This window comes from Plecotus auritus (assembly GCF_963455305.1).
Source record: "Plecotus auritus genome assembly, chromosome: 10".
Classification (NCBI taxonomy): domain Eukaryota; kingdom Metazoa; phylum Chordata; class Mammalia; order Chiroptera; family Vespertilionidae; genus Plecotus; species Plecotus auritus.
The window spans coordinates 29,931,295-29,958,799 of record NC_137785.1 but is presented as its reverse complement, the minus strand read 5'-3'; the positions used below and the strand labels follow the sequence as shown (position 1 = coordinate 29,958,799).

General features: G+C 43.7%; 1 protein-coding gene across 3 annotated transcripts; it reads right to left on the bottom strand.

Moving 5' to 3' along the window:
• Positions 1 to 314: 314 nt before the first annotated feature.
• Positions 315 to 26,166, bottom strand: PDCD2L (programmed cell death 2 like). Of its 3 annotated transcripts, XR_013959174.1 has the most exons (8): positions 26,017 to 26,166; positions 25,754 to 25,917; positions 25,590 to 25,650; positions 20,886 to 21,259; positions 19,591 to 19,701; positions 6,659 to 6,762; positions 4,622 to 4,770; positions 316 to 490 (listed from the first exon to the last, which is right to left on the bottom strand). XR_013959174.1 is itself a non-coding variant. In XM_080644024.1 (7 exons), the coding sequence occupies exons 1-7, from the start codon at positions 26,122 to 26,124 to the stop codon at positions 360 to 362; spliced, it is 1,098 nt and encodes a 365-aa protein (XP_080500150.1). In that variant the 5' UTR covers positions 26,125 to 26,166; the 3' UTR covers positions 315 to 359. The 3 variants fall into 3 exon arrangements, 2 of the variants coding, with proteins under 2 accessions (XP_080500150.1, XP_080500151.1); XM_080644024.1 differs by lacking the exon at positions 6,659 to 6,762 and having other exon boundaries at positions 315 to 490; XM_080644025.1 differs by lacking the exon at positions 6,659 to 6,762 and having other exon boundaries at positions 315 to 490; positions 25,775 to 25,917.
• Between the last annotated feature and the right edge of the window lie 1,339 nt (positions 26,167 to 27,505).

The window sequence follows — 27,505 nt, the reverse complement described above, 5'->3', positions numbered from 1 at the left end:
GTGAGGGGCAGAGGCAGCAGGGGAATTAGAGGCTGATGGCTGCTCCTGGCTCTTCAGCTGCTCACCCTCCCAGAATGTCCATCAGGCTGCCTGTGCAGGGAACAGCTGCCCTCTGTCACAGACGAGCCTCATTCCAAGCTTACCCTGTGGAGAAAGGCCACTGATCCTGGTAGTCCAGCCCACAGCCAGGAGTTTCTAAATCTCACTTCAGTCCCAGCACGGTGCCAAAAAGCGTGCTGGGACTGAAGCGAGATTTAGAAACATTTAACAAGAGTGAATAGCTTGTAAGTCAAAATGAAGTAAAAACACAAATTTGGACATTAAAATTTATTTGAATTTAAATTAAAAATGGAAATATTCTACTTAAATAATAATTCATCTGGGTCTTCTTGTACAATACAAACTTCTTCCATGGGAGTCTGCTGATTTTGAGGCCAGCAACTCTTCTCACATGTATAAATTAGAACTGTTCCGAATTCCACAGAAAGACCTGAAAAATATAACAAAGTCAGGATCCCAGCTAAGAGCAACTGTTATGACATACACTCAATATTTGAGTTTGTTAGTGGATAGAGTCCACTCTGGAGCAAGACTGTTTAGGTTCGTATTCCAGCTCTACCACCTTTAGCAAGTGACTTCACCTCTGTGTAATAATGATTGGATTCATCACAATGTTGTGAGGGGGATTAAATAAACTAGTCCATGTAAGATACTTACAACAGATCCTGGCCCTGTTATGTGTTTACCATCAAACAAAGAGGTTAGTTAAGTAACTAGACGATGATAGAAGGAAAGGAGAAAGATAGCTCGATGTCAGGATAACTGATACAAAGAGTGATTTTAACTTACAATCTGAAAAAATAATTATGTAAAGCAAAAAAAGTGCTCACTAACTTTCAGTCACAAAACAGTCACACTCTTTCCTACAATAAGTGACCACTGGTGACAAAAAGCACATTTAACAGGAAAATATAATTTAAAAAATAAACGAAAATCTAAACAAGTCTTCATTACAGCTGTCTAGACCATATGAACATTTAAAAATACATCACTCCAGCCCTAGCCAGTTTGGCTCAGTGGATAGAGCGTCGGCCTGCGGACTGAAGGGTCCCAGGTTCGATTCCGGTCAAGGGCATGTACCTTGGTTGAGGGCACATCCCCAGTAGGAGGTGTGCAGGAGGCAGCTGATTGATGTTTCTCTCTCATCGATGTTTCTAACTCTCTATCCCTCTCCCTTCCTCTCTGTAAGAAAATCAATAAAATATGTATTTATAAAAAAAAAATACATCACTCCAACAGAACACACAACCACCAAGAAAGGACTCAGGCAAAAAATAGTAAATAAGTCCTAAGAGCTTACAGAAATTTATCAGTGCATGGAGCCACGAAGAATGGTACCAAGGAAACATGAGCAATCCAACTCCTGCTAATAACAGAATAGGAAGATAGGACAACAGGATGAGGTGGATAACTGGTTTGAAGCAACCAAGGGGAAAAAATGTAGACAGGTTTAATGGAAAGAAAATGATCAAAGCCAGACGACAGAAGGCCAAAATAGAGCTGATTTTGGGGAAATAACCTCATGTATCTGAAATAATTTCTAACAAGCATGTGCAAAAGCATTTGCAGAGGACAGGAGAAGGCTGGAGCCTCAGAACTATTAACCACTGGGTTAGGAAAAAAGGCAGCATACAAAATAAAATCCCGCCTGGCCGGTGTGGCTCAGTGGTTGAGCTTTGACCTATGAATCAGGAGGTCATGGTTCGATTCCCGATCAGGGTATATACCCTGGTTGTGGGCTCGATCCCCAGTGTGGGGCATGCAGAAGACAGCTGATCAATGATTCTCTCTCATCAATGATGTTTCTGTCTCTCTCTCCCTTTCCCTTCCTCTCTGAAATCAATAAAAATATATTAAAAAAAAAAACAAAACCCACCTCTGTCCATATAAATCTTCACAGCATCTGTTTTTGTAACAGCCCCATATGGAAACACATAACATCCAAAAAATGTCCATCAATAAACAAAGTGTGCCCTGGCGGGTTTGGCTCAGTGGATAGAGCGTCAGCCTGCGGACTGAAGGGTCCCAGGTTCTATTCGGGTCGGGGGCACATGCCTGGGTTGCGGGCTTGGTCCCCAGTGAGGCAGGAGGCAGCCGATCAATGATTCTCTCTCATCATTGATGTTTCTCTCTTTCTCTCCCTCTCCCTTCCTCTCTGAAATCAATAAAAAATATTTTAAAAAATAAAAAAAATAAACAAAGTGTGATGTACCCATAAAATAGTAATCAGCAACTATAAGATGCGATCTATTGCTCTAGCTGGTGTGGCCCAGTGATTGGAGCGTCAGCCCACATACCAAAAGGTCCCGCGTTTGATTCCTGGTCAAGGCCATGTGCCTGAGTTGTAGGTTCAATCCCCGGCCAGGTTGGGATGTGTGGGGGAGACAACCGATCAATATGTCTCTCTCACAGCAATGCTTCTCTCTCTCTCTCTCTTTCTCTCTCTCTGTAAAATATCAATGGAAAAAATATTGGGTGAGGATTAAAAAAAAAGAGAGAGAGAAAAATATGTGATCTATTGATATACAATATATGGATGTATCTCAAAGTAATTATTAGTAAAAACAAACAAACAAAAAGTAAATGATTCCATTTATAAAATTTCTAGAAAATGCAAACTAATCTATAATGAAAAAGTCAATCGGGTTAATAGAAGGGGGTAAAACAGGGTACAAAGGTGCTTGAGAAAACTTCTGAGAGTGATGAACACATTACTTTGACACTGGTAATGATGATTTCATGTGTATACATGTCAATACTTAGCAGACTGCATACTTAAAATATATAGTTTTGTTATATGCCATTAAATCTCAATAAAGCTATTTGCAAAAAATTCTAATATATTAACATGGAAAAAATTACCCAATATATGAGAAAGAGAGGCTATAAAACCTACTTTTGTCCAAAAAACTGTTTTATATGTGTATACACATAAAATATGTTTAGAGGAAAGTATAAGAAAATAAACTTGCAATAAAAAGTTTCTTCTAGCCCTGGCCAGTGCGCCTCAGTTAGTTAGCTGGGCGTCATCCTGTGCACTAGAAGGTTGTTGGGTTTAATTCTGGTCATGTGACTGGGTTGTGGGCTTGAACCCCAGAGAGGGGTGTATAGGAGACAGCCAATCAATGCTTCACTTCACATTCACATCAGATCTTTCTCTCTCTAAAAATCAATTTAAAAAGTTCCCTCTAGTAACTGACATGAGGAAGGCCTTTACTTCTTTTTGTTTTTTTAATCCTCACCTGAAGATTTTTTTTCCTTTTTTTCTTTTTTAAGAGAGAGTAGAAGAGAGAGGGAAATAGGTTGCCTCCTGCATGAGCCCTGACCAGGGCCTGGGCCAGGGAGGAGCCTGCAACCAAGGTATGTGCCCTTGACCGGAATCGAACCTGGGACCCTTCAGTCTGCAGGCTGACACTCTATCCACTGAGCCAGACTGGCTAGGGCTTCTTTTTGTTTTGTTTTTTTAAGATTTAATATTTTTTTTATTGATTTCAGAGAACAAGGAGAGGGAGAGAGAGAAACATCAATGATGAGAGAGAATCATTGTTTGACTGCCTCCTGCACAGGACTTTTTTATTGATTTGAGAGAGAAAGAAAGAGAGAGAGAGAGAGAGAGAGAGAGAGAGAGAGAGAGAAACATTGTTGAGAGAAACATGGAACAGTTGCTTCCTGTGAGTGACCTCCTGGGATGGAACCCACAACCCAGGTATATGCCCTAGGGCAGTGGTCGGCAAACTCATTAGTCAACAGAGCCAAATATCAACAGTACAACGATTGAAATTTCTTTTGAGAGCCAAATTTTTTAAACTTAAACTTCTTCTAACGCCACTTCTTCAAAACAGACTCGCCCAGGCCGTGGTATTTTGTGGAAAAGCCACACTCAAGGGTCCAAAGAGCAAGTGGCTCGCGAGCCACAGTTTGCCGACCACGGCCCTAGGGAATCAAACCCACAACATTTTGGTGTGTGTACTGGATGACACTCCAACCAACTAAGCCACCCAGCCAGGGTCTTTTCATTTTTTTCTGAAAATAACTATAATCATGTAAATGCAATTTCTAAAAGAATAATACATTTTTATTATATTATAATGAGATGAAAATAAAAATTTTTAAATATATCTTTATTTCAGAGAGGAAGGGAGAGGGAGAGAGCGAGAGAAACATCAATGATGAGAGAGAAATCACTGATTGGCTGCCTCCTGCACACCCCTTACTGGGGTTTGAGCTCACAATGCAGGCATGTGCCCTTGATCGGAATAAAACCCAGGACCCTTCTGTCTGCAGGCCGATGCTGTATCCATTGAGCCAAACCGGATAGGGTGAGATGAAAATAATTTTAAGGACAGAAAATAGTGTGGCCTTAAATCAACTATATTGTTATCAGTGCATTCACATTAGATGGATTGGATTATAAATTTCCTTACCTTAATTTCAATTTCCCAAATTTTCTGTAATATGCTTATATTTTATTACTAAGTAAAACAAAATAGTCTTTCATTTAAAAATAATTCCAATTTAGTGCCATAAATTCACAAACTCAAATTAATAAAGGGCTTATTACCTAAGTCAGCACTTCTTAGCATGCTGACCAGTGCTGGCATAAGCTGAAACTCAAATGTCCTTTGGGCTCCACAGTGGCTGCAGGCTGGGAGCTCAATGACTTCTGATGTAGCGCAGGTCAAAAACAGTGGTTGTCCACTCCAGGAATACCTAGGGCACGGAAACAAAAAACACACAGTCAGGACCACATAAAAGTCACATTCCAACATCTAAGAGCTCACTTTGCAAACTTTGTTTCTTTCTTGCAGAGTACCAGGCCTAAGCCAGAGAAAAAGAAAATCCACAGGCTCAAAACACCAGCATCAAGCCTGTAAAGCATGGCAAGATATCTGAAGTTTTATCAATACTTGATTCAAAGTTTGGATGAAGGCACAAAAGCCAATGTGGAACTGAATCTAACCAAAAATGCCACAAAGCCCAGATTTAGCTCAATTGCAAATTAAATGGACTCAGACCTCCTCACTACTGGCATGCCCTTCTAAGGAGTAAATATTTACTTTAGTATCTACCTTTCTTCAACATACAATTCCTGGCAAACAATTTTTTAAAAAAGTTATTAGATATGCAAAGAAGCAGAAAAATTTAATCCATAAGGCAAGTCAATACAAGGAGACCGAACCATAGACAAGATAATGGTATTATCAGACAAAGATTTTAAAATACCAATAATACCCATGTAAAAGAATCTAGTAGAAAAGGTGGCCATGCAATAAACAGATTAGGCATTTAACACAGAAATGGAAATGACAAGACGGAAACACAAATGTGATATCAGAAATAACTTCACTCAATAAAGGAAAACAGTAGACTGGAAACAAACAAAAAACCTGTATGTCTGAGGAAAATATAAATATCCAAAATGAAACAAAAAGTGAAAATTTAAAACAAAAGGAAAAAAAGCTTTAAAAATCATGAGACAATTTCATATAATCTAACATGCAACTCACTAGAGTCCTAGAAGGAAAGATAGAAAAAATATTTGAAAATAATGACCAAAATTTTTCCAAAATTAATGGAAAGTAATCAACCCATAAATTCAAAAAGCTCAGCAAATCCCAGGCAGAATAAATTGAAACACACAAATTCTAAAGTGTGTTTATACACAAAGTATAAATATGTTAAAAACAGAACCACAAATAATAAGAATTAATTTCTAATGAACACAATAAACCAAGAAGACAATAGAACAAAATCTTTTCAGTACTGAAAGATAAAAAAGTAATAAAAATGTCCATTAAAAGAAATATTAAGCCCTAACTGGTTTGGCTCAGTGGATAGAGCATCGGCCTGCGGAATCAAGGGTCCCAGGTTCGATTCTGGTCAAGGGCATGTACCTTGGCAAAAATAAAAATGTTTATGGGGTACATAGCATCTATAGAAGTGGATACATGAAAACAAGATCACAAAGGGAAGGGGAAAGGTAAGTGGGAATCTGTGGATGGGTTCTCAGTTCATAGTAGTAAACTAAATGAAGGTAGATTGTAATAAGTCAAAGCTGTACATTATACAGTAATCATTAAGCAAGCACTAAAAAAGCCACAGAGCTATTATAGAAAGTTAGGAAAGGAGATAAAATCATAAACCATCTCCCCTGGTGTGGTTTATTGGTTGAGCATCAACCTGTATAGATCAGGATGTCACGGTTCGATTCCTGGTCAGGGCACATGCCTGGATTGCAGGCTCCAACCCCAGTGGAGAGCGTGCAGGAGGCAGCTGATCATCAATGATTCTCTCTCATCATTGATTTTTTTTTTCTCTGTCCCTCTCCCTTCCTCTCTGAAATCAATAACAATGTATTTGAAAAAATCATAAACTAAAAATACTCAATTCACTGAAAAGAAGGTTAACCAAAATGGAAAAGAGGAGCAAAATAAAGGGAAAAAATCCAATTCCAGAATGATTAAAATTAACCCACCACCACCAGTAATTAGATGTAAGGACTAAAAACCACGTAGCCCTGGCTGGTGTGCTAAGTGGTTAAAGCATTGGCCCTGGTATCAAAGGTTCTCAGGTTTGATTCCAGGTCAAGGGCACTTACCTGGGTTGCAAGTTCGATCCCCAGGCCCGTGTGGAAGGCAACCAATCAATGTGTTTCTCTCTTTTTTTCTTTCTCTCACTCCCCTGAGCCGTCCCTTCCACTCTCTGTGAAAATCAATGGAAAAAATATCCTCAGGTAAGGATTACAAAAAAACACACAAAACATTTAAAAGGCAAAAGGCAAACAGCCTGAATTTTAAAAAGGCATAACCCATATATTTAAGCTGCTTAAGAAAAATATTTTACAGAAACCAAGATGGCGGCATAGGTAAGCACCTAAACTGCTGCCTCGCACAGCAATTTCAAAACTACAACTAAAAGACAGAACGGACACCATCCAGAACCACAGGAAAGCTGGCTGAGTGGAAATTCTACAACTAGAAGGAAAGAGAAAAGCTCACAGAGAATTGGAGGTACGGCAAAGGGTCTTTATGCGCGCAGAGAGGAAGGGCGGCTGAGAGCCTGGCTGACTTTCTCTGGCAGGAGGGGGAAGGAAGCCCCCGACCGCACTGAACCCCAGTTCTGACTGCACTGAACCCCAGTCCTGGACGAAACCCCGTGGACCCAGGCTCATACAGGGGGAGTCTGGACTGTCAGGTACAGAGAAAGGCACCCGGAGACTCGGAGAGCCAGGGGAGACCCGGGGGTCTGGAGGTGCGCACACCAGTGTGCACTAAGGCTGCAGAGGTTGCCACAGGCTTTCCCTAACAAAAGGGAGTCGGAAGCTCCTGACTGCACTGAGCCCCAGTTGAGACTGCACTGAACCCCAGTTCCAGGCGAGCCCCTGGGGACCCACGCACTTACGGGGTGGGGGGAATCTGGACTCTCGGGCAGAGACTCAGGAGCCGGGAAAGGCAGAGGACTGGAGGCACGCGCGTGCCAGTGCACAAAAAGGCTGCGGAGGTTGCCACAGGCTTTCCCTAGTGGAAGGGAGTCAGAAGCTCCTGACTGCAATGAGCCCCAGTTCTGACTGCACTGAACCCCAGTTCCAGGCGAGCCCCTGGGGACCCACGCTCTTGTGTGGGGAACCTGGACTCTCGGGCGGAGACTCGGGAGCCGGGGAAGGCAGAGGTCTGGTGGTGTGCGCGCGCGCAAGGGCAAGGCTGACTGGAAGCCAAGACTGTCTGCTCCACCCTGAGACTCCACCCCATCCAAGCTGAGCACAGAGGCTATTGCAATTTGGCAAGTCTAATCCTATAAGGCTGTCTCCAGCACCGAACTTCTCCCAGCGTAGACACAGCTGATCCTTACAGCCAACTGGCCTGGAGGTCAATTCCTCCCAGTGATACCAACAACAATCAAGACTTAACTACAACAAGCCTGTACACACAGTCCACAAAGGGGTGCACCAAGAGTGTCCACCTCAGGTTAACTGGGGAGGCCGACCCACTGGGCCATATAGGAAACCTAGCACACAAATCTACCCTACCAACTCAGGGAAGCAGTGAAAATGCGGCGTCAAAGAATCAGATCACAAACGAAAGAAATGGAGGAAAACAAACGACTGGATATAGAATTCAAAACCATGGTTATAAGGCTTTTCAAGAATATCCTAGAAAAGGCCGATAAATATAACGAGACCCTCGAAGATATGAAAAAGGACCAACTAGAAATTAAACATACACTGACTGAAGTAAAAAATATTATACAGAGACCCAACAACAGACTAGAGGAACACAAGAATCAAGTCAAAGAATTGAAATACAGAGAAGCAAAATACACTCACCCGAAAAAGCAAAAAGAAAAAAAAATCCAAAAAGTTGAAGATAGTGTAAGAAGCCTCTGGGACAACTTTAAGTGTACCAGCATCAGAATTATGGGGGTGTCAGAAGAAGAGAGAGAGCAAGATACTGAAAACCTATTTGAAGAAATAATGACTGAAAACTTCCCCCACCTGGTGAAAGAAATAGACTTACAAGTCCAGGAAGCGCACAGAACCCCAAACAAAAGGAACCCAAAGAGGACCACACCAAGACACATCATAATTAAAATGCCAAGAGAAAAAGACAAAGAGAGAATCTTAAAAGCAGCAAGAGAAAAACAGTTAGTTACCTACAAGGGCGTACCCATACGATTGTCAGCTGATTTCTCAACAAAAACTATGCAGGCCAGACGGGAGTGGCAAGAAATTTTCAATGTGATGAATAGCAAGAACCTACAACCAAGATTACTCTACCCAGCAAAGCTATCATTCAGAATTGAAGGGCAGATAAAGAGCTTTACAGATAAGAAAAAGCTAAAGGAGTTCATCACCACCAAACCAGTATTATATGAAATGCTGAAAGGTATTCTTAAAGAAGAGGAAGAAGAAAAAAGTAAAGATAAAAATTATGAACAACAAATACATATCTACCAACAAGTGAATCTAAAAATCAAGTGAATTAAAAACCTGAGGAACAGAATAATCTGGTGAATATAATAGAATCAGGGGCATAGAAAGGGAGTGGACTGATAATTCTCAGGGGGAAAGGAGTATGGGGGGTTCATGAAGAGACTGGACAAAAATCATACACCTATGGATGAGGACAGTGGGGGGGAGGTTAAGGGCAGAAGGTGGGGTGGAAACCGGGTGGAGGAGAGCTATGGGGGGAAAAAGGAGAAACAATTGTAATAATCTGAATAAAGATTTATTTTAAAAAATAATAATAATATACAGAGATCCAACAGCAGACTAGAGCAGGGGTGGGCAAACTTTTTGACTCGAGGGCCACAATGGGTTCTTAAACTGGACCGGAGGGCTGGAACAAAAGCATGGATGGAGTGTTTGTGTGAACTAATATAAATTCAAAGTAAAGGAGCGGAGGGGAGAGCAAGAGAACCCTCCGCTCTTTCGGCTCCGCAGGCCGGATAGAACAGCCGATCGGGCCGGATTCGGCTCGCGGGCCGTAGTTTGCCCACGGCTGGACTAGAGGATCGCAAGAATCAAGTCAAACATTTGAAATACGAAGAAGCAGAAAACATCCAACCGGAAAAGAAAAAAAGAATCCAAAAATATGAAGATAGTGCAAGGAGCCTCTGGGACAACTTCAAGCATACCAACATCCGAATTATAGGGGTGTCAGAAGAAGAGAGCAAGATATTGAAAACCTATTTGAAGAAATAATGACAGAAAACTTCCCCTACCTGGTGAAAGAAATAGACCTACAAGTTCAGGAAGCGCAGAGAACCCCAAACAAAAGGAATCCAAAGAGGACCACACCAAGACACACCATAATTAAAATGCCAAGGGCAAAAGACAAAGAGAGAATATTAAAAGCAGCAAGATAAAAACAGTTAGTTACCTACAAAGGAGTACCCATACGACTGTAAGCTGATTTCTCAACAGAAACTATGCAGGCCAGAAGGGAGTAGCAAGAAATATTCAAAGTGATGAATAGCAAGAACCTACAACCAAGATTACTCTACCCAGCAAAGCTATCATTTATTTATTTTTATCTTTTTTTGAAATATATTTTATTGATTTTTTACAGAGAGGAAGGGAGAGGGATAGAGAGTTAGAAACATGGATGAGAGAGAAACATCAATCAGCTGCCTCTTGCACACCCCCTACTGGGGATGTGCCCACAACCAAGGTACATGCCCTTGACCGGCATCGAACCTGGGACCTTTCAGTCCGCAGGCCAACGCTCTATCCACTGAGCCAAACCGGTTAGGGAGCAAAGCTATCATTTAGAATTGAAGGTTAGATAAAGAGCTTCATAGATAAGAAAAAGCTAAAGGAGTTCATCACCACCAAACCAGTATTATATGAAATGCTGAAGGGTATTCTTTAAAAGAGGAAGAAGAAAAAGGTAAAGATAAAAATTATGAATAACAAAGTGACAACAAATACATATCTATCAACAAGTGAATCTAAAAAGCAAGTGAATAAAAAATCTGATGAACAGAATAAACTGGTGAATATAATAAAACCAGGGGCATAGAAAGGAAGTGGACTGACAATTCTTGGGGGGAAGGGAGTGTGGGGAGTGCGGGAAGAGACTGGACAAAAATTGTACACCTATGGATGAGGACAGTGGGGGGGTAAGGAAAAGGGGTGGGGTGGGAACCTGGTGGAGGGGAGCTATGGGGGGAAAAAGAGGAACAACTGAAATAATCTGAACAATAAAGATTTATTTAAAAAAAAAAAGAAATAACAGCCTGGCCTGTGTGGATCAGTAGGTTGGGCGTCATCCTGTGCACTCAAAGGTTGCGGGTCAGATTCCAGGTCAGGGCACATGCTCAGGTTGTGGGCCACATCTCCAATAGGGGGTGTGTAGGAGGCAGCTGATCCTACTTCCCTTTCACATCGATGTTTCTTGCTCTAAAAATCAATTAAAAAATATTTTTTAAAAGACAACAGTGCCCTAGCCGACTTGGCCCAGTGGATAGAGCGTCAGCCTGCAGACTGCAGAGTCCCAGGTTCGATTCCAGCCAAGGGCACATGCCTGGGTTACGGGCTCCAACCCTAGTAGGGGGTGTGCAGGAGGCAGCCGATCAATGATTCTCTCTCATCATTGATGTTTCTCTCTCTCCTTCTCCCTTCCTCTCTGAAATCAATAAAGAAATATATTTAAAATACATATATTTTTTAAAAAGACAACAGAAATAACATGTATTGATGAGGGTGTGGAGAAAAGGGAACCTTTGTGCACCGTTGGTGGAAATGTAAATTGGTGCAACCACTATGGAATACAGTATGGAGGTTCCTCAAAATATCCAAACAGATCTACCATATGATGCAACAATTCCACTTCTGGGTATTTATCCAAAGAAAATATAAACTCTAACTTGAAAAGATACGTGATACACCCCCATGTTCATTGCAACATTATTTATACTAGCCAAGATATGAAAACAACGTAAGTGTCCATCAATGGATAAATAGATAAAGAAATTATGGTATAGCCCTGACTGGTTTGGCTCAGTGGATAGAGAATTGGCCTGTGGACTGAAGGGTCCCAGGTTCAATTCTAGTTAAGGTACATGCCCAGGTTGCGGGCTCGATCCCCAGTAGGAGGCGTGCAGGAGGCAGTCCATCAATGATTCTCTCTCATCGTTGATGCTTCTATCTCTCTCTCTCCCTTCCTCTCTGAAATTAAAAAAAAGAGAAATTGTGGTATAAGTGTGTATATATATGTATATATGTATATATCCTATATAATAAAAGCCCAGCAACAGAATGGTAGAACAAGACAAATCGCTATGATGTACACTGACCACCAGGGGGCAGAAGCTCAACGCAGGAGCTACCCTCTAGTGGTCAGTGCACTACCACAGTGGGATGGCTGCTCGGCTGACTGGGATGAACGGCTGCTCTCGCTGCAAACCCTGGGCCAATGGGCAGGAACCCGGGCTGCGATCGTCACTCCTCACCCCAGGCTCCTCCTCCTCGCTCCCTGCCGCCTCCTCCAGATGCCTGCAGGCTGCACAGTGCCACTACCGGGCTTGCAGAGCTGACCCCGGAGGCTGCGAGGCAGGTTCATTGCTGCCACAGGACTGAGGCCTACTATGCCATCTCTCAGTGCTACTGTCCCTGGGCCCAGCCCTGACCAGGTCCCTTGGAGAGGGAACTGCTCCGGCTCCACAGAAGATGTCGGACCAGGAAGCAGCACTCAGAGGGTGGGTCCACAGATGCTTGGCTGACTGGGATGAGCAGAGGCACTCCCAAAGCAGGCCGATCCCTGCAGGCCACGCCCCCCACCAGTGCACGATTCCCATGCACTGGGCCTCTAGTACATATATAAAAGAATGAATATTCCCATTTATGAAAAACATGGGTTGACCCTAAGCGAAGTAAGTCAGAGAAAGATAAATACCATGTGATCTCTCTGTAGAATTAATCTAAAAGAAAATGAAAACCAATCTCATAGATGTAGAGAGCAGACTGGTCATTGCCAGTGGTGGAGGTTGGGAGGTAGGCAAATAGGTGAACTGTTTTTGTTTACTTTTTAGTTTAAATCAATTGATAATTTATATAAAAATAAGAAAGAAGTTGCAAGTAAAAGAGTGAACAAAGACTAAACAAAAGAATATTAGTGTGGCTATATTAACATCAGACAAAATACATTCCAAGGAAGGAGTATGAACAGAAATAAATGGGAACATGTCATAATTATAATACCACCAATTCATCAGATAATAACACTAAGTGTACATAACTTAAAACAGCACCAAAATGCATGAGACACAATGACAGAATAGGAGAAAAAGCTATCCATAATCATAGTTGGAGGTTTTAACATTCCTCTCCCAGTAACTGATAAGAAGACAACAGTAGTCTATGGCCATACCACCCTGAACGCGCCCGATCTCATCTGATCTCGGAAGCTAAGCAGGGTCGGGCCTGGTTAGTACTTGGATGGGAGAAGACAACAGTAATCTATACATATAAAAGCCTAAGCAACTGGTCAGCTGGTCGCTATGACGCCCACTGACCACCAAGGAGCTGCCCCCTGGTGGTCAGTGCACTCCCATAGTGGGACCGGCTCTTCCCTGGATTCCCTCATGCCACATAGAGAGACCCCACTGATGCATGAGTCCGTGCACCAGGCCTCTAGTAAGTAATAAAGACTGGTATTATGGCAAAACCGGTTTGGCTCAGTGGATAGAGTGTCGGCCTGTGGACTGAAGGGTCCCAGGTTCGATTCCGGTCAAGGGCATGTACCTTGGTTGCAGGCACATCCCCAGTGGGGGGTGTGCAGGAGGCAGCTGATCGATGTTTCTCTCTCATCGATGTTTCTAGCTCTCTATCCCTCTCCCTTCCTCTCTGTAAAATGTCAATAAAATATATTTAAAAAATAAAAATAATGCTAATCATTATTTAAAAAAAAAAAAGACTGGTATTATAACAATTGGATGTTCACGTGGAAAAAAATGAACCTTGACCCTCATATGTCATATATTAAAATTTACTGAAAATGGATCACAGACCTATATGTAAAAACTGAAAATAAAAATTTCTTCAAGAAAACACAGAAAAAAACCCTTCTTGGGTTAGGCAGAACTTTCTTAAGCAAAACAAAAACAAAAAACCAGCCTCTCCACCATCTGGGAGCCTGCTGGGAACAGGAACTCTAAACTAACAAATATGCCTGCAAGGCTGCTAGCTGTAAGCGGGGTCTCTAGAACCAGAGGGAGCACACAGCTGTTCTTTCTTATTTTTTATTGATTTCAGATAGGAAGGGAGAGGGAGAGAAAGATAGAAACATCCATGATGAAAGAGAATCATTGATCGGCTGCCTCCTGCATGCCCCCTACTAGGGGTTGAGCCCACAACCCGGGCATGTGCCCTGACCGGAACTGAATCCAGGACCCTTCAGTCCGCAGGCCAAGGCTCTATCCACTGAGCCAAACCGGCTAGGGCAGCTCTTGAAACGGAAGTCTATGTAGGAAAAGGTGTGTACAGGCAAACCCACAGTGACTCCTGGTGGGAAACCTAAGAAAATCAGAGCAATATGGGGAAAGGCAGTATCCTCATGGAACGGTGGCATGGTCCGAGACAAATTCCGACCACCTTCTGCTAAGGCCACTGGACACAGGATGTATGTAATGCTGTACTCAAGGACTTAAACTTATTAAAAAGTAAAAAATATAAGAGGGGATAAAAAAACCCAAACTGTTAAGTTGGACTGGATCAATATTAAAACTTCACCTCAGCCAAAACCGGTTTGGCTCAGAGGATAGAGCGTCAGCCTGCGGACTGAAAGGTCTCAGATTCGATTCCGGTCAGGGGCACGTAACTTGGTTGCGGGCACATCCCCAATAGGAGGTGTGCAAGAGGCAGCTGATCGATGTTTCTCTCTCATCGATGTTTCTAACTCTCTATCCCTCTTCCTTCCTCTCTGTAAAAAATCAATAAAATATATATTTAAGAAATAAATAAATAAATAAATAATCAGTATATTTCCTTTCTTAAAAAAAAAAAAAAAACTTCACCTCAAGCCAAAACCGGTTTGGCTCAGTGGATAAGAGCGTCGGCCTGTGGACTGAAGGGTCCCAGGTTCGATTCTGGTCAAGGGCACGTAACTTGGTTGTGGGCACATCCCCAGTAGGGGGTGTGCAAGAGGCAGCTGATCGATGGTTCTCTCTCATCGATGTTTCTAACTCTCTATCCCTCTTCCTTCCTCTCTGTAAAAAATCAATAAAATATGTTAAAAAAAAAAAAATTCACCTCTAAAGACCCTATTAATAAAATGACAGGCGCCCTAACCGGTTTGGCTCAGTGGATGGAGCGTCGGCCTGCGGACTGAAGGGTCCCGGGTCCGATTCCAGTCAGGGGCATGTGCCCTGGTTGCGGGCACATCCCCAGTGGGGGAGTGTACAGGAGCCAGCTGATCGATGTTTCTCTCTCATCGATGTTTCTAGCTCTCTATCCTTCTCCCTTCCTCTCTGTAATATATCAATAAAATATATTTAAAAAAAAAAATGACAGGCAAACCACAGAAAGGGAGAAAATATTTGAAATGTATATATAACCTCAAAAAGAACTCATATCCTGAAAATATGAGGAATTCCTATAGTTCAACAACAAAAAAATAAATGACCCAATAAAAACATGGGGGAAAGATCTGAACTGATACTTTCCTAAAGATGACAGATACAGACGGAAAACAAACACTCGAAAAGATGTTCAGCATCTTTAGTCGTTAAGGAAATACAAATTAAAACCACAAGGAAATACTACTAATACACATCATCTAATATGGCTAAAATTAAACACTGACCCTATGAAGTACTGGCAAGGATGTGGATGAACTAGAATTCATTCCTTTTTTTTTTTTAAGGCTTTTATTTATTTTTTAAGAATATGTTTTTAGCCGAAACTGGTTTGGCTCAGTGGATAGAGCAGCCGTGGGCAAACTACGGCCCGCGGGCCGAATCCGGCCCATTCGGCTGTTCTATCTGGCCCGCGGAGCCGAAAGAGCAGAGGGTTCTCTTGCTCTCCCCTCCGCTCCTTCACCAGCAGCAGTGTTAACATGGCAACGTCGGGAAACACGGCCGCAGCTCCTTCTTCTGAGTGGGCGGATTTATATCTGCCTATTCAGTAGAAGGAACAACCTCTCCATCTTCCAGAGGCTCCTTGTAATGCCCGCGGATGCGTCCCCTGACATCACCCTGGGAATGCGTAGACACGTTATCGTGGTGATGTAGGGAGACACACCACTGGAGAGCACAGTATCAGAGCATTAGCTAAAAAGACCAACAACACTGTTCCCACTGAAGTTGATGTTTTAAAGACCAAAAACCTTTCAACCCAGTCTACATTGCCATCTACATCTATGTCCCGGGCATAATTTGGAAGTTGCACTAAAGAAAATGTTTAATTTACTGTTTACACATTTTGTTCTTTTCTATTTGTTTTAGTTTTAAATTATTTTATTATATTTAAGTTTAATTTGAAAGGCTTTCGTACCTTTCCTTTGTTAGGCAATTTTATTTTGCCTTTGCCATCTTCAATATAAGGTATGTTATTGTGCTATGATTCCTCCATTTTTTGAAGTTTCAAATTATAATAATTAGTGTTTACATTCTTCTTGTTAAAATGTTTGAAATGAATAAAACTATTGAAATAATAAAAAAAAAAAGACCGTAGCCTTTTATGTAATGATGTTTACTTTGAATTTATATTAGTTCACACAAATACTTCATCCATGCTTTTGTTCCGGCCCTCCGGTCCAGTTTAAGAACCCATTGTGGCCCTCGAGTCAAAAAGTTTGCCCACCCCTGGGATAGAGGGTCAGCCTGTGGACTGAAAGGTCCCAGGTTCGATTCCGGTCAAGGGCATGTGCCTTGGTTGCGGGCACATCCCCAGTGGGAGGTGTGCAGGAGGCAGCTGATGTTTCTCTCTCATCGATGTTTCTAACTCTCTATCTCTCTCCCTTCCTCTCTGTAAAGAATCAATAAAATATATTCTAAAAAAAAGAATATGTTTTGCCGAAACCAGTTTGGCTCAGTGGGTCAGCCTGTGGACTGAAGGGTCCCAGGTTCAATTCCGGTCAAGGGCACGTACCTTGGTTGCGGGCACATCCCCAGTGGGAGGTGTGCAGGAGGCAGCTGATTGATGTTTCTCTCTCATCAATGTTTCTAACTCTCTATCCCTCTCCCTTCCGCTCTGTAAAGAATCAATAAAATATATTTTTTTTTAAAAAAAGAATATGTTTTTATTGATTGCAGAGAGGAAGGGAGAGGGAGAGAGAAACATCAATTGTCAGCAGCTTCCTGTACGCCCCCCAACTGAAGATTGCTGGAAACATGGGAATGTGCCAACCCTGAATTGAACTGTGACCTCCTGGTTCTTGGGTCGATGCTCAATCACTGAGCCACACTGGCCAGGCATAAGGTTTTTATTTATTTACTAGAGGCCCAATGCACGAAGATTCGTGTAAGAATGAGCCTTCCTTCCCTGACTGCCGGCACCGCCTTTGCTCCAGCCGGAGCCGCCTTTCCGCCTTCCCACGCTGCCCAGAGGCCCGGAGCGGCTGGGGTGGTGCAGAACGCCTGCGTCCCACCCCGCCCCCAGCACTTGGTGCCTGTGTATGCAAATTAATATTCCGTCTTTGTCGGTTAATTTGCATAGTCACTCCTGATTGGCTGGTGGGTGTCTCAAGGTATGGTCAATTTGTATCTTACTCTTTTATTAGTGTAGGGTCCCTATGGATAGGGTCCCTAGGCTGGCCAGCTATCAGGGCTGATTGGGGCCTTCCTTTGTTCCAGGTCGCTCCCTGGTGGTCAGTGAACATCATAGCGAGCAATCGAACTCCCGAGGGACACTTTGCATATTAGGTTTCTTTATATATAGAAGATTTTTACATATATTTTTACTGATTTCAGTAATGCAGCACTAAACTGTGCAAAACTGGAATGAACTGGATGGGAACACTTAAATACTATGATATATCTATAAACAAAGTAAAAAAACAAATCAAGAAAATTAATTATAATAATAAAGGCTAACCTGTGTAATACAGGGTGTCCCCAAAATATATATATACACACAATGTAACAGCTGATAGCACAATTTAAAAAAATTTTTAAATTTTTTTATTGATTTCAGAGAAGAAGGGAGAGGGAGAGAGAGCTAGAAACATCGATGATGAGAAAGAATCATTGATTGGGTGCCTTCTGCACACCCCCTACTGGGATGGAGCCCCCAACCTGGTCATGTGCCCTTGATCAGAATCGAACCTGGAACCTTTCAGTCTGTAGGCTGATGCTCTATCCACTGAACCAAACTGGCTAGAGCTGATAGCACAATTTTGAAAATGAAATGTATTTTAATAAACACTGCCTTTATAATTATTCAAAGTGCATATATACATTTTTGGGGATACCCTAGATAAGATTCCTGAAAATCAAAAGGACTAAGAAGTTATGGGAAAATGAGTAAAGGACATGAATAGATAGAAATGATTCAAAAACATAGAGAAAGATGCCAATAATAATAATAATAATAATAATAATAAAGTAAAATTATACCAAGATGCCCTTTTACCTTGAATTGGTAGAAACACAAAAGCATGAAGCTCACACTATTGGTAAGGCTATAGGAAAACACACTTACAGACTGCCAGTGAGAATTAAACTTTGATATATCACCAGTAGGAACTGAAGTCTTAAGGGAGTCATTTTGGTGCTACCAATGAAAATTACAACTGCATAGAGCTTTTGCTTAACTACGCCACTTCAGGGAATTATGCTACAAATATACTTAAATACACACAGAATATCATAGGTGCAAAACTGTTCATTAGTATAATTTATAATAGCAAAAGTTTGGGAATAACATTAAATGTCCAAGAAATACCGCCCTAACCGGTTTGGCTCAGTGGATAGAGCATCGGCCTGCGGAATGAAGGGTCCCGGGTTCGATTCCGGTCAAGGGCATGTACCTGGGTTGCGGGCACATCCCCAGTAGGTGGTGTGCAGGAGGCAGCTGATCGATGTCTCTCTCTCATCGATGTTTCTAACTTTCTATCCCTCTCTCTTCCTCTCTGTAAAAAATCAATAAAATATATTAAAAAAAAAAAAAAAGTCCAAGAAATACTGACAAAGAACTACACAGTACTATAAAGCTTTTCTTAAAACAAAATTCTCTATGTACTACAAAAATACAGTATTCTTAGCCCTAACCGGTTTGGCTCAGTGGATAGAGCGTCGGCCTGCGGACTCAAGGGTCCCAGGTTCGATTCCGGTCAAGGGCATGTACCTGGGTTGCGGGCACATCCCCAGTAGGGGGCGTGCAGGAGGCAGCTGATCGATGTCTCTCTTCCATCGATGTTTCTAACTCTCTATCCCTCTCTCTTCCTCTCTGTAAAAAAATCAATAAAATATATAAAAAAATAAATAAATAAATAAAAATAAAAGTGGTAGTGTTTAAAAAAAAATACAGTACTCTTAGATACAGTGTAGAGTTAAAAAAGCAAAGTCTAGAATCTGCCTCAAATGCATCCTTTTGTGTAAAAAAAAAAAAAAAAAGGTAGTACGTAATCATTATATTTCCTTATACATGCATAAAAAAACTGTAAGCACACACAGGAAACTAACAACAGTGGGTACCTCAGTAGACTGTGGATGACAAGAAAGGAATCATTGTATTTATACATATGTACACATTTTTATATTTTTGAGACTTAGGAATACAGTACCTATTAAAAATTTAGTTTAAAAAATGCAGGAAAACATTTTGAATAATTTTTAATATACAACAAACTTTCAATATCAGTGAATGTTATTGAAAAAGAAAAATTATTAATACTATGATCCCAATTATATTTTTCAAAAACACACAATATCTACCTGCATCCATGCATCCAAATGCATAAAAAAATAAGTGAAGGTAATATACTAAAATCTTAGCTTCAGTTTGAGGAATACTGGTTTTCTCATTTTACTTTCCTGTGTTTTCCAAACTAATATATCAGGAGAAACAATAAAAGAAAATTGTACCTTTACCTCAAAATCTGCTCCTGACAAGCAGAAATTCTCTTCATGAATTTGTAAAATATCTTGTCTCCACTTTTAATTATGGTCTTCTCATATTTTTCATTACCATCACTAGGAAGACTAAAAAGAGAAGCAGAAAATAGTTTTGAGTGTCTATATCTAGAGAATTATAGTATTTAGAAGAGTAAACAAGGTAATTAAAAATTTTTTTTACCAAAGTTAACATATGCAAACAATTTAAATATCATAAATTTAATACATTATAATGTATGACAGTAATCCCCTTACTCACCCTTTTCCCAAGCCCTGCTCCCTAACCATTTTCAACTCTGGAATAATTGTTTGCAATGTGAAGAGTCATTGTGCCCATTGACTCCTTCCATTTCTTTCTCCATTTGGATTATTTTCAAACACCAACATGTCTTTATGCAACCCAAAATTATTCTGAAAAAGCTTATGAATGGAAGAGCTCTGGTACAGAACCAGGTCATCTCTCTAAATATCTTGTTGTAATTATAACAGCAAAATAATCATGCTTACGTCTTTAGACGGGCTTTGGTTTATATAGCCCTTCAAGACCTACTTTCTCACTTGACTCCCAAAACCATCCTATATAATAAGAGAGGAATATGCTAATTATCTGTTATGCCATAAGGCATAACAACGGGATCACGGATCTGCAGGAGGGTGGGGCAGCAAACTACAAGCGGGTGGTGGAGAGCTATGATGGGGCAGGGCAGCAAGCTATGAGGGGGGCGGGGGAGCTACAGGAGGGCGGGGCAGCAGGCAGAGAGCTACAGGAGGGCAGCAGCGAGTTACTGGCTACATGCAGGTGGCGGAGAGCTATAGGGGGGGCAGGGCAGCAAGCTATGACGGGGGGAAAGGGGAGCTACAGGAGGGCAGGGCAGCGGGCGGAGAGCTACGGGAGGGTGGCAGTGAGCTACTAGCGAACTACTGGCACACGGATTTGTGCATAGGGCTACTAGTCTGATAAGACAATATTTATCAAAGTCACTTTCATTTTACATGTCAGAACAGAGGCTCATCCATCTGAGCCACACTGGCCAGGGCACAAATAGCATTTTTCTAACTTACCTGTCTCAGTTATACATTTAGAAGCAGAAAACAAGAGATACTGAACACATCTTCTTTAGCTAATTCAAGAGATTGAAGCAAAAAAGGTCTTACACAGACAAGTTCTGCCTGAAAAAGTTTTCCCACGTATTAGGGTAAAACCAAAGGGTATCTACTGTGGCAGCTTTCTGATCAAGTCACCTCTTAACCTCAGCTGCACACATTCTCACCTTTGGGAAAGCAACTGTTCCATATCAATTCCTTCTCGTTGTTGATATTCCCTGAGAAGACTATGAGCATGATCTAGACTGACGACGTCTCTGTAATCATCCTCCTCTACCACACAGATGTAGTGGGGCAGGAACTGCGGCACTACAGGAGGCAAGGCCATTCCTTCCCCAGGAGGCACAGGAAGAGCAGCATTCGGGTAAGTATCCTGAAGGTGGAGGTCTTGGAGCTGGACAGTCCAGTCTTTGTCTTTGGCACTGTTAGAATCATTTCCAAAATCCAAGGTAAGCTGTGGTGAAGGCGCCTCCTCATTGTCACTTCCCCAGTCATCCGCACCTTCACACCAATCCTCAGCTGCAAGGCCATTTTCCTGTTTCTGGAAGAACATCCAGTGAATAAGGTCCAAGCACACCTGGGTGATCTCACCTATTCCCTTGGCTTCAGCCACTCATCCCTTCACCTGCCTGAGGGAGGTGTCACACAGCTACTTCCCTTCCAGCACAATCTGATTCACTTCATGGACCTCATTTACTCAAAAGCATGTTGGAGGTGGCAGATAGTGTCTTTCCTCTTGAGGGGCAGTATGGCAGATGCAGTCCAGTGTCTTGTTCAACCACCTGTTCCAAACTCTTTCAGTTGTGCTTCATGTATTGCAGAATCTAGCAGGAACGAATTACATTTCCCAGACTCTCTAGCAGCTAGGGGTCCAAATATGGTCAGGGGTCTGCTAATCAGGTCCACTAAAGAGAAAGACAGCCCTAACTGGTTTGGCTCAGTGGATAGAGCGCCGGCTTGCGGACTGAAAGGTCCCATGTTCGATTCTGGTCAAGGGCATGTACCTTGGTTGCAGGCACATCCCCAGTAGAAGGTGTGCAGGAGGCAGCTGATCGATGTTTCTCTCTCATCGATGTTTCTAACTCTCTATCCCTCTCCCTTCCTCTCTGTAAAAAAGCAATAAAATATATTTAAAAAAAAAAAGAGAGAGAAAAAGACAAACTTGAGAGGCCCTGAAGCAAAACTCTACAGGAGACAGAGCATGTCTCTGGAATCAACATTCTGACAGGGCAACTACCAGTTCAGGAGCCCACACCTCAGCTTCCTGACTGCAGCAGAGGTAGCATAGCAGCTCTCTCACAGACCAGTTCTGAGGTGTCATTCTGGAGACCATTGCTGGAGTTACCTTCTCCAGCCTGTCCAGTAAGTTAGCAAAAATCTAATTTTAAGTCTCATCTTTAAAAAGACAAATTGTTTGTCTATTATCTGCAATTGAACCCTGACAAATATAGGCAGACACCACAGTCATCTTTTTATCCCCAGTACTGCTAGTACTGTGCCTGGCACATATTAAGAACTCAGCATCTATATAATAAAAGCGTAATTCGCTATCAGTGGTTCTCAACCTTTTTAATGCCACGACCCTTTAATACAGTTCCTCATGTGGTGACCCCCAACCATAAAATTATTTTCGTTGCTACTTCATAACTGTAATTTGGCTACTGTTATGAATCGTAATGTAAATATCTGTGTTTTCTGATGGTCTTAGACTCTACAGCAGCGGTTCTCAACCTGTGGGAACCGCTAGCAGGGTTGCCTAAGACCATCGGAAAACACAGATATTTAGATTACGATTCATAACAGTAGCAAAATTACAGTTATGAAGTAGCAACGAAAATAATTTTATAGCTGAAACCGGTTTGGCTTAGTGGATAGAGCGTCAGCCTGCGGACTGAAAGGTCCCAGGTTCGATTCCGGTCAAGGGCATGTACCTTGGTTGTGGGCACATCCCCAGTAGGAGGTGTGCAGGAGGCAGCTGATGGATGTTTCTCTCTCATCGATGTTTCTAACTCTCTATCCCTCTCCTTTCCTCTCTGTAAAAAATCAATGAAATATATTTAAAAAAAAAAAGAAAAAAGAAAAAAGAAAATAATTTTATGGTTGGGAGTCACCACAACATGAGGAACGAGGAACTGTATTAAAGGGTCGTGGCATTAAAAAGGTTGAGAACCACTGCCGGCTAATTAGACCAGACAACCTTCCAGACAAAGCCGAGGCTGCGAGGGAAGCCTGGGTCCCAGGTGCCTGCTGGTGGCTGGAGGGAAGCCCAGGTCCCGGGTGCCAGAGGGAAGCTGGTGCTGGCAGCCAGGGGAAGGAAGGCCTACTCTTACACAAATTTTGTGCACCGGGCCTCTAGTCCTATATAATATAAGAGTAATATACAAATTAACCATCACTCTGCTACACCCACAAGCCACGCCCACCAGCCATGCCTACCAGCCAATCAGGAACGAATATGCAAATAAACCCAACCAAGATGGCTACGGCCACAGAGAGCAGGAGGGAGGCTTGGGTTTCCCCAGCGATGGAGGAAGCCAAGCTTTCCGCCTGCCCTTGCCGGCCTAGGCCTCCACTCAAGGCTACAAAGTTTCAATGACAGAAGATACATAAACCCAAACTGGCAGCAGCCATGGAGCTGCAAAGAGCAGGAGGCTAGGATTGCCCCCGGCGATGGAAGAAGCCAAGCTTTCCACACACCATTGCCGGCCCAGGCCTCCGCTTAAGGCTACAAAGTTTCAATTATAGAAGATACATAAATCCAAAAAAAAATGGCTGCCGCAACGGAGCAAGCAGAAGGCTTGGCTCTGCTCCAGGCTACAAAGTTTCAATTGTAGAAGATAAATAAACCCCAGATACCAGGGCCTCCACTTGGGTCGCCAGGGGGCGTGGCCAGCCTGCAAACCATCACAGGCCCCTCGCCCAGGCCGCCCCACGCCCCAAGGGAGCCCCCACCCTGATCTGGGATACCCTTCAGGGCCAACCAGCTGGCACCCACCCGTACACCAGGCCTCTATCCTATCTAACAAAAGAGTAATATGCAGATTGACCATCACTCCAACACACAAGATGGCTGCCCCCATGTGGTCAAAGATCCTGCCCCCATGTGGACACAAGATGGCCAGCAAGGGAGGGCAGTTGGGAGGGACCAGGCCTGCAAGGGAGGGCAGTTGGGGGCGATCAAGCCTGCAGGGGAAGGCAGTTAGGGGTGACCAAGCTGGCAGAGGAGGGAAGTTGGGGGCGACCAGGTCTGCAGGGAAAGGCAGTTGGGAGGGACCCAGGCCTGCAGGGGAGAGCAGTTGGGGGGGACCAGGCCTGCAGGGGAGGGCAGTTAAGGGTGACCAGGCCTGCAGTGGAGAGCAGTTGGGGGGGGACCCAGGTTGGCAGAGCAGGTGGGGGGGACCAGGCCTGCAGGGGAGGGCAGTTAGGGGTGACCAGGCCTGCAGGGGAGGGTAGTTAGGGGCAAACAGGCTGGCAGGGGAGCAGTTAGGCATCAATCAGGCTGGCAGGGGAGTGGTTAGGGGGTGATCAGGCTGGCAGGCAGAAGCAGTTAGGAGCAATCAGGAAGGCAGGCAGGCGAGCAATTGGGAGCCAGCAGTCCTGGATTGTGAGAGGGATGTCCCAGATTGGAGAGGGTGCAGGCTGGGCTGAGGGACACCCCCCTCCCCCGTGCATGAATTTCGTGCACCGGGCCTCTAGCATATATATATAAAGCAACACTTACAGGCAAAGGGAGGCTGAAATTTGTTCTGCTGCTACCCATTTGCCTGACTTTTAGATTATTAAATTCAGAGTTCGTCTTATTAAATGAGTTATATACATATACATCATATATAAAAGGCTAATATGCAAATAGACCGAACAGTGGAACAACCAGAACAACAGAACAACCGGTCACTATGATGTGCGCTGACCACCAAGGGGCATGTGTGGAACATGGTGGGCATTGGCTGCAGCGGGATGGTGGAGCAGGTGAGTGGGGGTGCCAGACCAAGGCGGGGCACTGGTCGCTGTCATTGGGGCGAGCCTCTGGTGATTAATGAAATTTCTTTGCTCCTACATGCCGTGATCCCACCTGGCACTCGTACCTGCTGCTGGCGCCAGCCCCACTGGCAGCCAGTCCCGATCACTCAGCGCCATCAGTGGGTGCGAGCAGTGGCTGCCAGCCCCGATCGCCCCTGAGGGCTTCTCCACCTCCCCCTGCTCCCGAGGGGCAATCGGGGTAGCAGCCATTGCTTGCACCCGCTGATAGCACCAGCCCTGCTTGCATCCACTGCTGGTGCCAGCCCCAATCGCTCCACTCTGTCAGCGGGTGCGAATGGGGCCAGCGCTGTCAGCATGTGGGAGCGGAGGCAGTTGAAGCGGGGATGCTGGCAGACAGGGAACCAGAGCTATGGCAGGAGGGGCTGGGCAGGGGTGCAGTGGATGGGCCAAGACCTGCCTCTGTACCTACCACAGCCTGACAGCCCACAGTTCCTTTCAAGGTGCATGGATTTGTGCAGTGGGCCCCTAGTATTAAAATATTTCCTTTAATTAATCCCCTTTTAATGTGCACGAATTTCGTGCACCGGGCCACTAGTATATACATATCACAGTAAGAATATTTCCTATAAACACATGTATGTATTACACACAACCATGTATATGTATACATTCATACTTTTTCCAAAACAAAAAAATCAGTAAAGTATGTGCCTCAAAACCTTCAGTGTATATTAAAAGACACAACTAACAAAACCTTAAAGAAATAGCACTTTATGGTTCAGAAAAGAGCAAAAAACATTTCAAAGAACACAGCTTAAAGTTTGTCTTAAACGATATTCTATAAAATACCCTCAAATCACAGCAACTCCTAACATGCACAACCGCTTTACCTGAGTGTCCGGCACTTCTTTCTCTCGCATCTGCAGGAACTGGGAGCGGAACACCTGCCAGCTTCAGGGTAAAGATAACTGCGGTGAGGGCTCCACTCGGGCCGCCAGCCAGCTAACCACCCCTCCTGGGGCGACCGGCGCGGCGCCCAGCACCTCCCACCTACCTGCGCGCCCCGCCGCCGCACCTGGGGCTGGGGCAAGCGAACACGTGCAGTAGCCGATGAAACGAGGAGCCTTCCAGCGGGCAGTACACCTGCACGACCAAGGCAAGCGGCTGCCTGCAATGTTCACACACTGGCCTCGGCGCTGCTACTGCGGGCAGGGCGTCCTAAGGGCGGGGGGGCAGTGCTCAGACCCGGACAGTGCCCGGGACCTAGCCCACCCCCGCACCAGCACCCGCCGACCCGACTCCGGCGCCCCATCTCACCGGAAGGCCGCCCAGCTTGCTAGCAGTCCAGGCGCCTGGCCCTGTGGGGCAGCCATGCACCGCTGCGTCTGGAAGACCGAGCAGTACTGGCTTCCGAACGGCCGCCATGACGACGGGGCATCCACCTGAAAAGAGGAACTACGGTAGCCCAGAAGGTGCGCCCCGCTGCGCACGCGCACCTCCTACATCAGCGAGCCGGCCCCGCCCCTGAAGGTCCTTTCTGAGGATGGGAGCCGAACTGGAGACTGCTGCTGTGCTGGGCTCAAAACCCGGGAGCCCCAGGCATTCATGTGTCTCCAAATGCCCTGAAGTAGGAAGTACGCGCACTTATGAAGTAGTGTTTCCATAAAGTTTTACCTGAAATAAGCGAAATAATAGTATTATGGTTAACAAGAAAAAACAAAGTCCGTAATTTTTAGAGATAAACATAAAAATACTTACAGATGAAAGGATGTATCTGAAACTTGCCAAAACATGATGAAGGGGTAGATGAAATAAGGTCATGAGTTGGTAATTATTGAAATTTGGTGTCAGGTACATGGAGGTCTTCTGTACTGTTTGTTAATAGTTTGACGTTTTCCAAAATACAGTTTTTTTAAATGCACAACCTAGGTGAACTTGTGCAAGAAGCCAGACACAAAAGTCCGCATTCTGGAAAAGGTGAACTTTCAAGATAAAGAAATCAGACCACTGATTGCCCGGATTTGGGTTTGGGAGGTAGGGATTTGTTAGAAAGATATGAACTGGGAGAGGCAGCTGGGGCTTGGAGGAAGTAAGTGCCAGACCTGACAAGCTGAAAACAAACAATGGAGGTGGCAGGCCTTTATGTGAGCAGGAAAGTTTCAGACCTCTCCAGGATGAGGTCTAACTGGTGGCATAACAACTAGATGAAGGAGTCTTATAATTTAAAGATACATTTTGTGTGTGTGTGGCGGGGGGGGGGGGGTTGGTGAATAAGGGAAGGGAAGACTTACCAAGGGGCACTCCAGTCTAGGGATATAAATATCCCAAACCCCACCCAGGCAGGACATTCGGTTCCCTTTCAGCCAGCTTAGTTGCCCACTCAGGTCCTCTCTGAGTGTATTGCTTTCCTACAAATAATTCCTTGCCTGTTTCTGCTGTCCGCTGACGGATTAATCACAAAGGGGTGCCAGGAACTATTTTGGGTGATGAAATGCTGTATATCTCAACTGTGTGGTTACATGACTGTATACATTTGTCAAAATTCAGAACTGTACACCAGAGGAAGGTGAATTTTACTGTATGTAAATTATATCTCAATAAACCTGACTTTTAAAAAAATGCATGTTGCAAAAGCACTATCTCAGACTTCATATCAGGGTGCAAAAGAAATTAATGTTTTCAGGGACCCACACTGCTACCAGACTCAAGGGGTTTGCCACTTGGGGTGCTCTATTCAAAAATGAGACATGGGCCATAGCTGGTTTGGCTTAAGCATTAGCCTGCCAACCAAAAGGTACCAGATTCG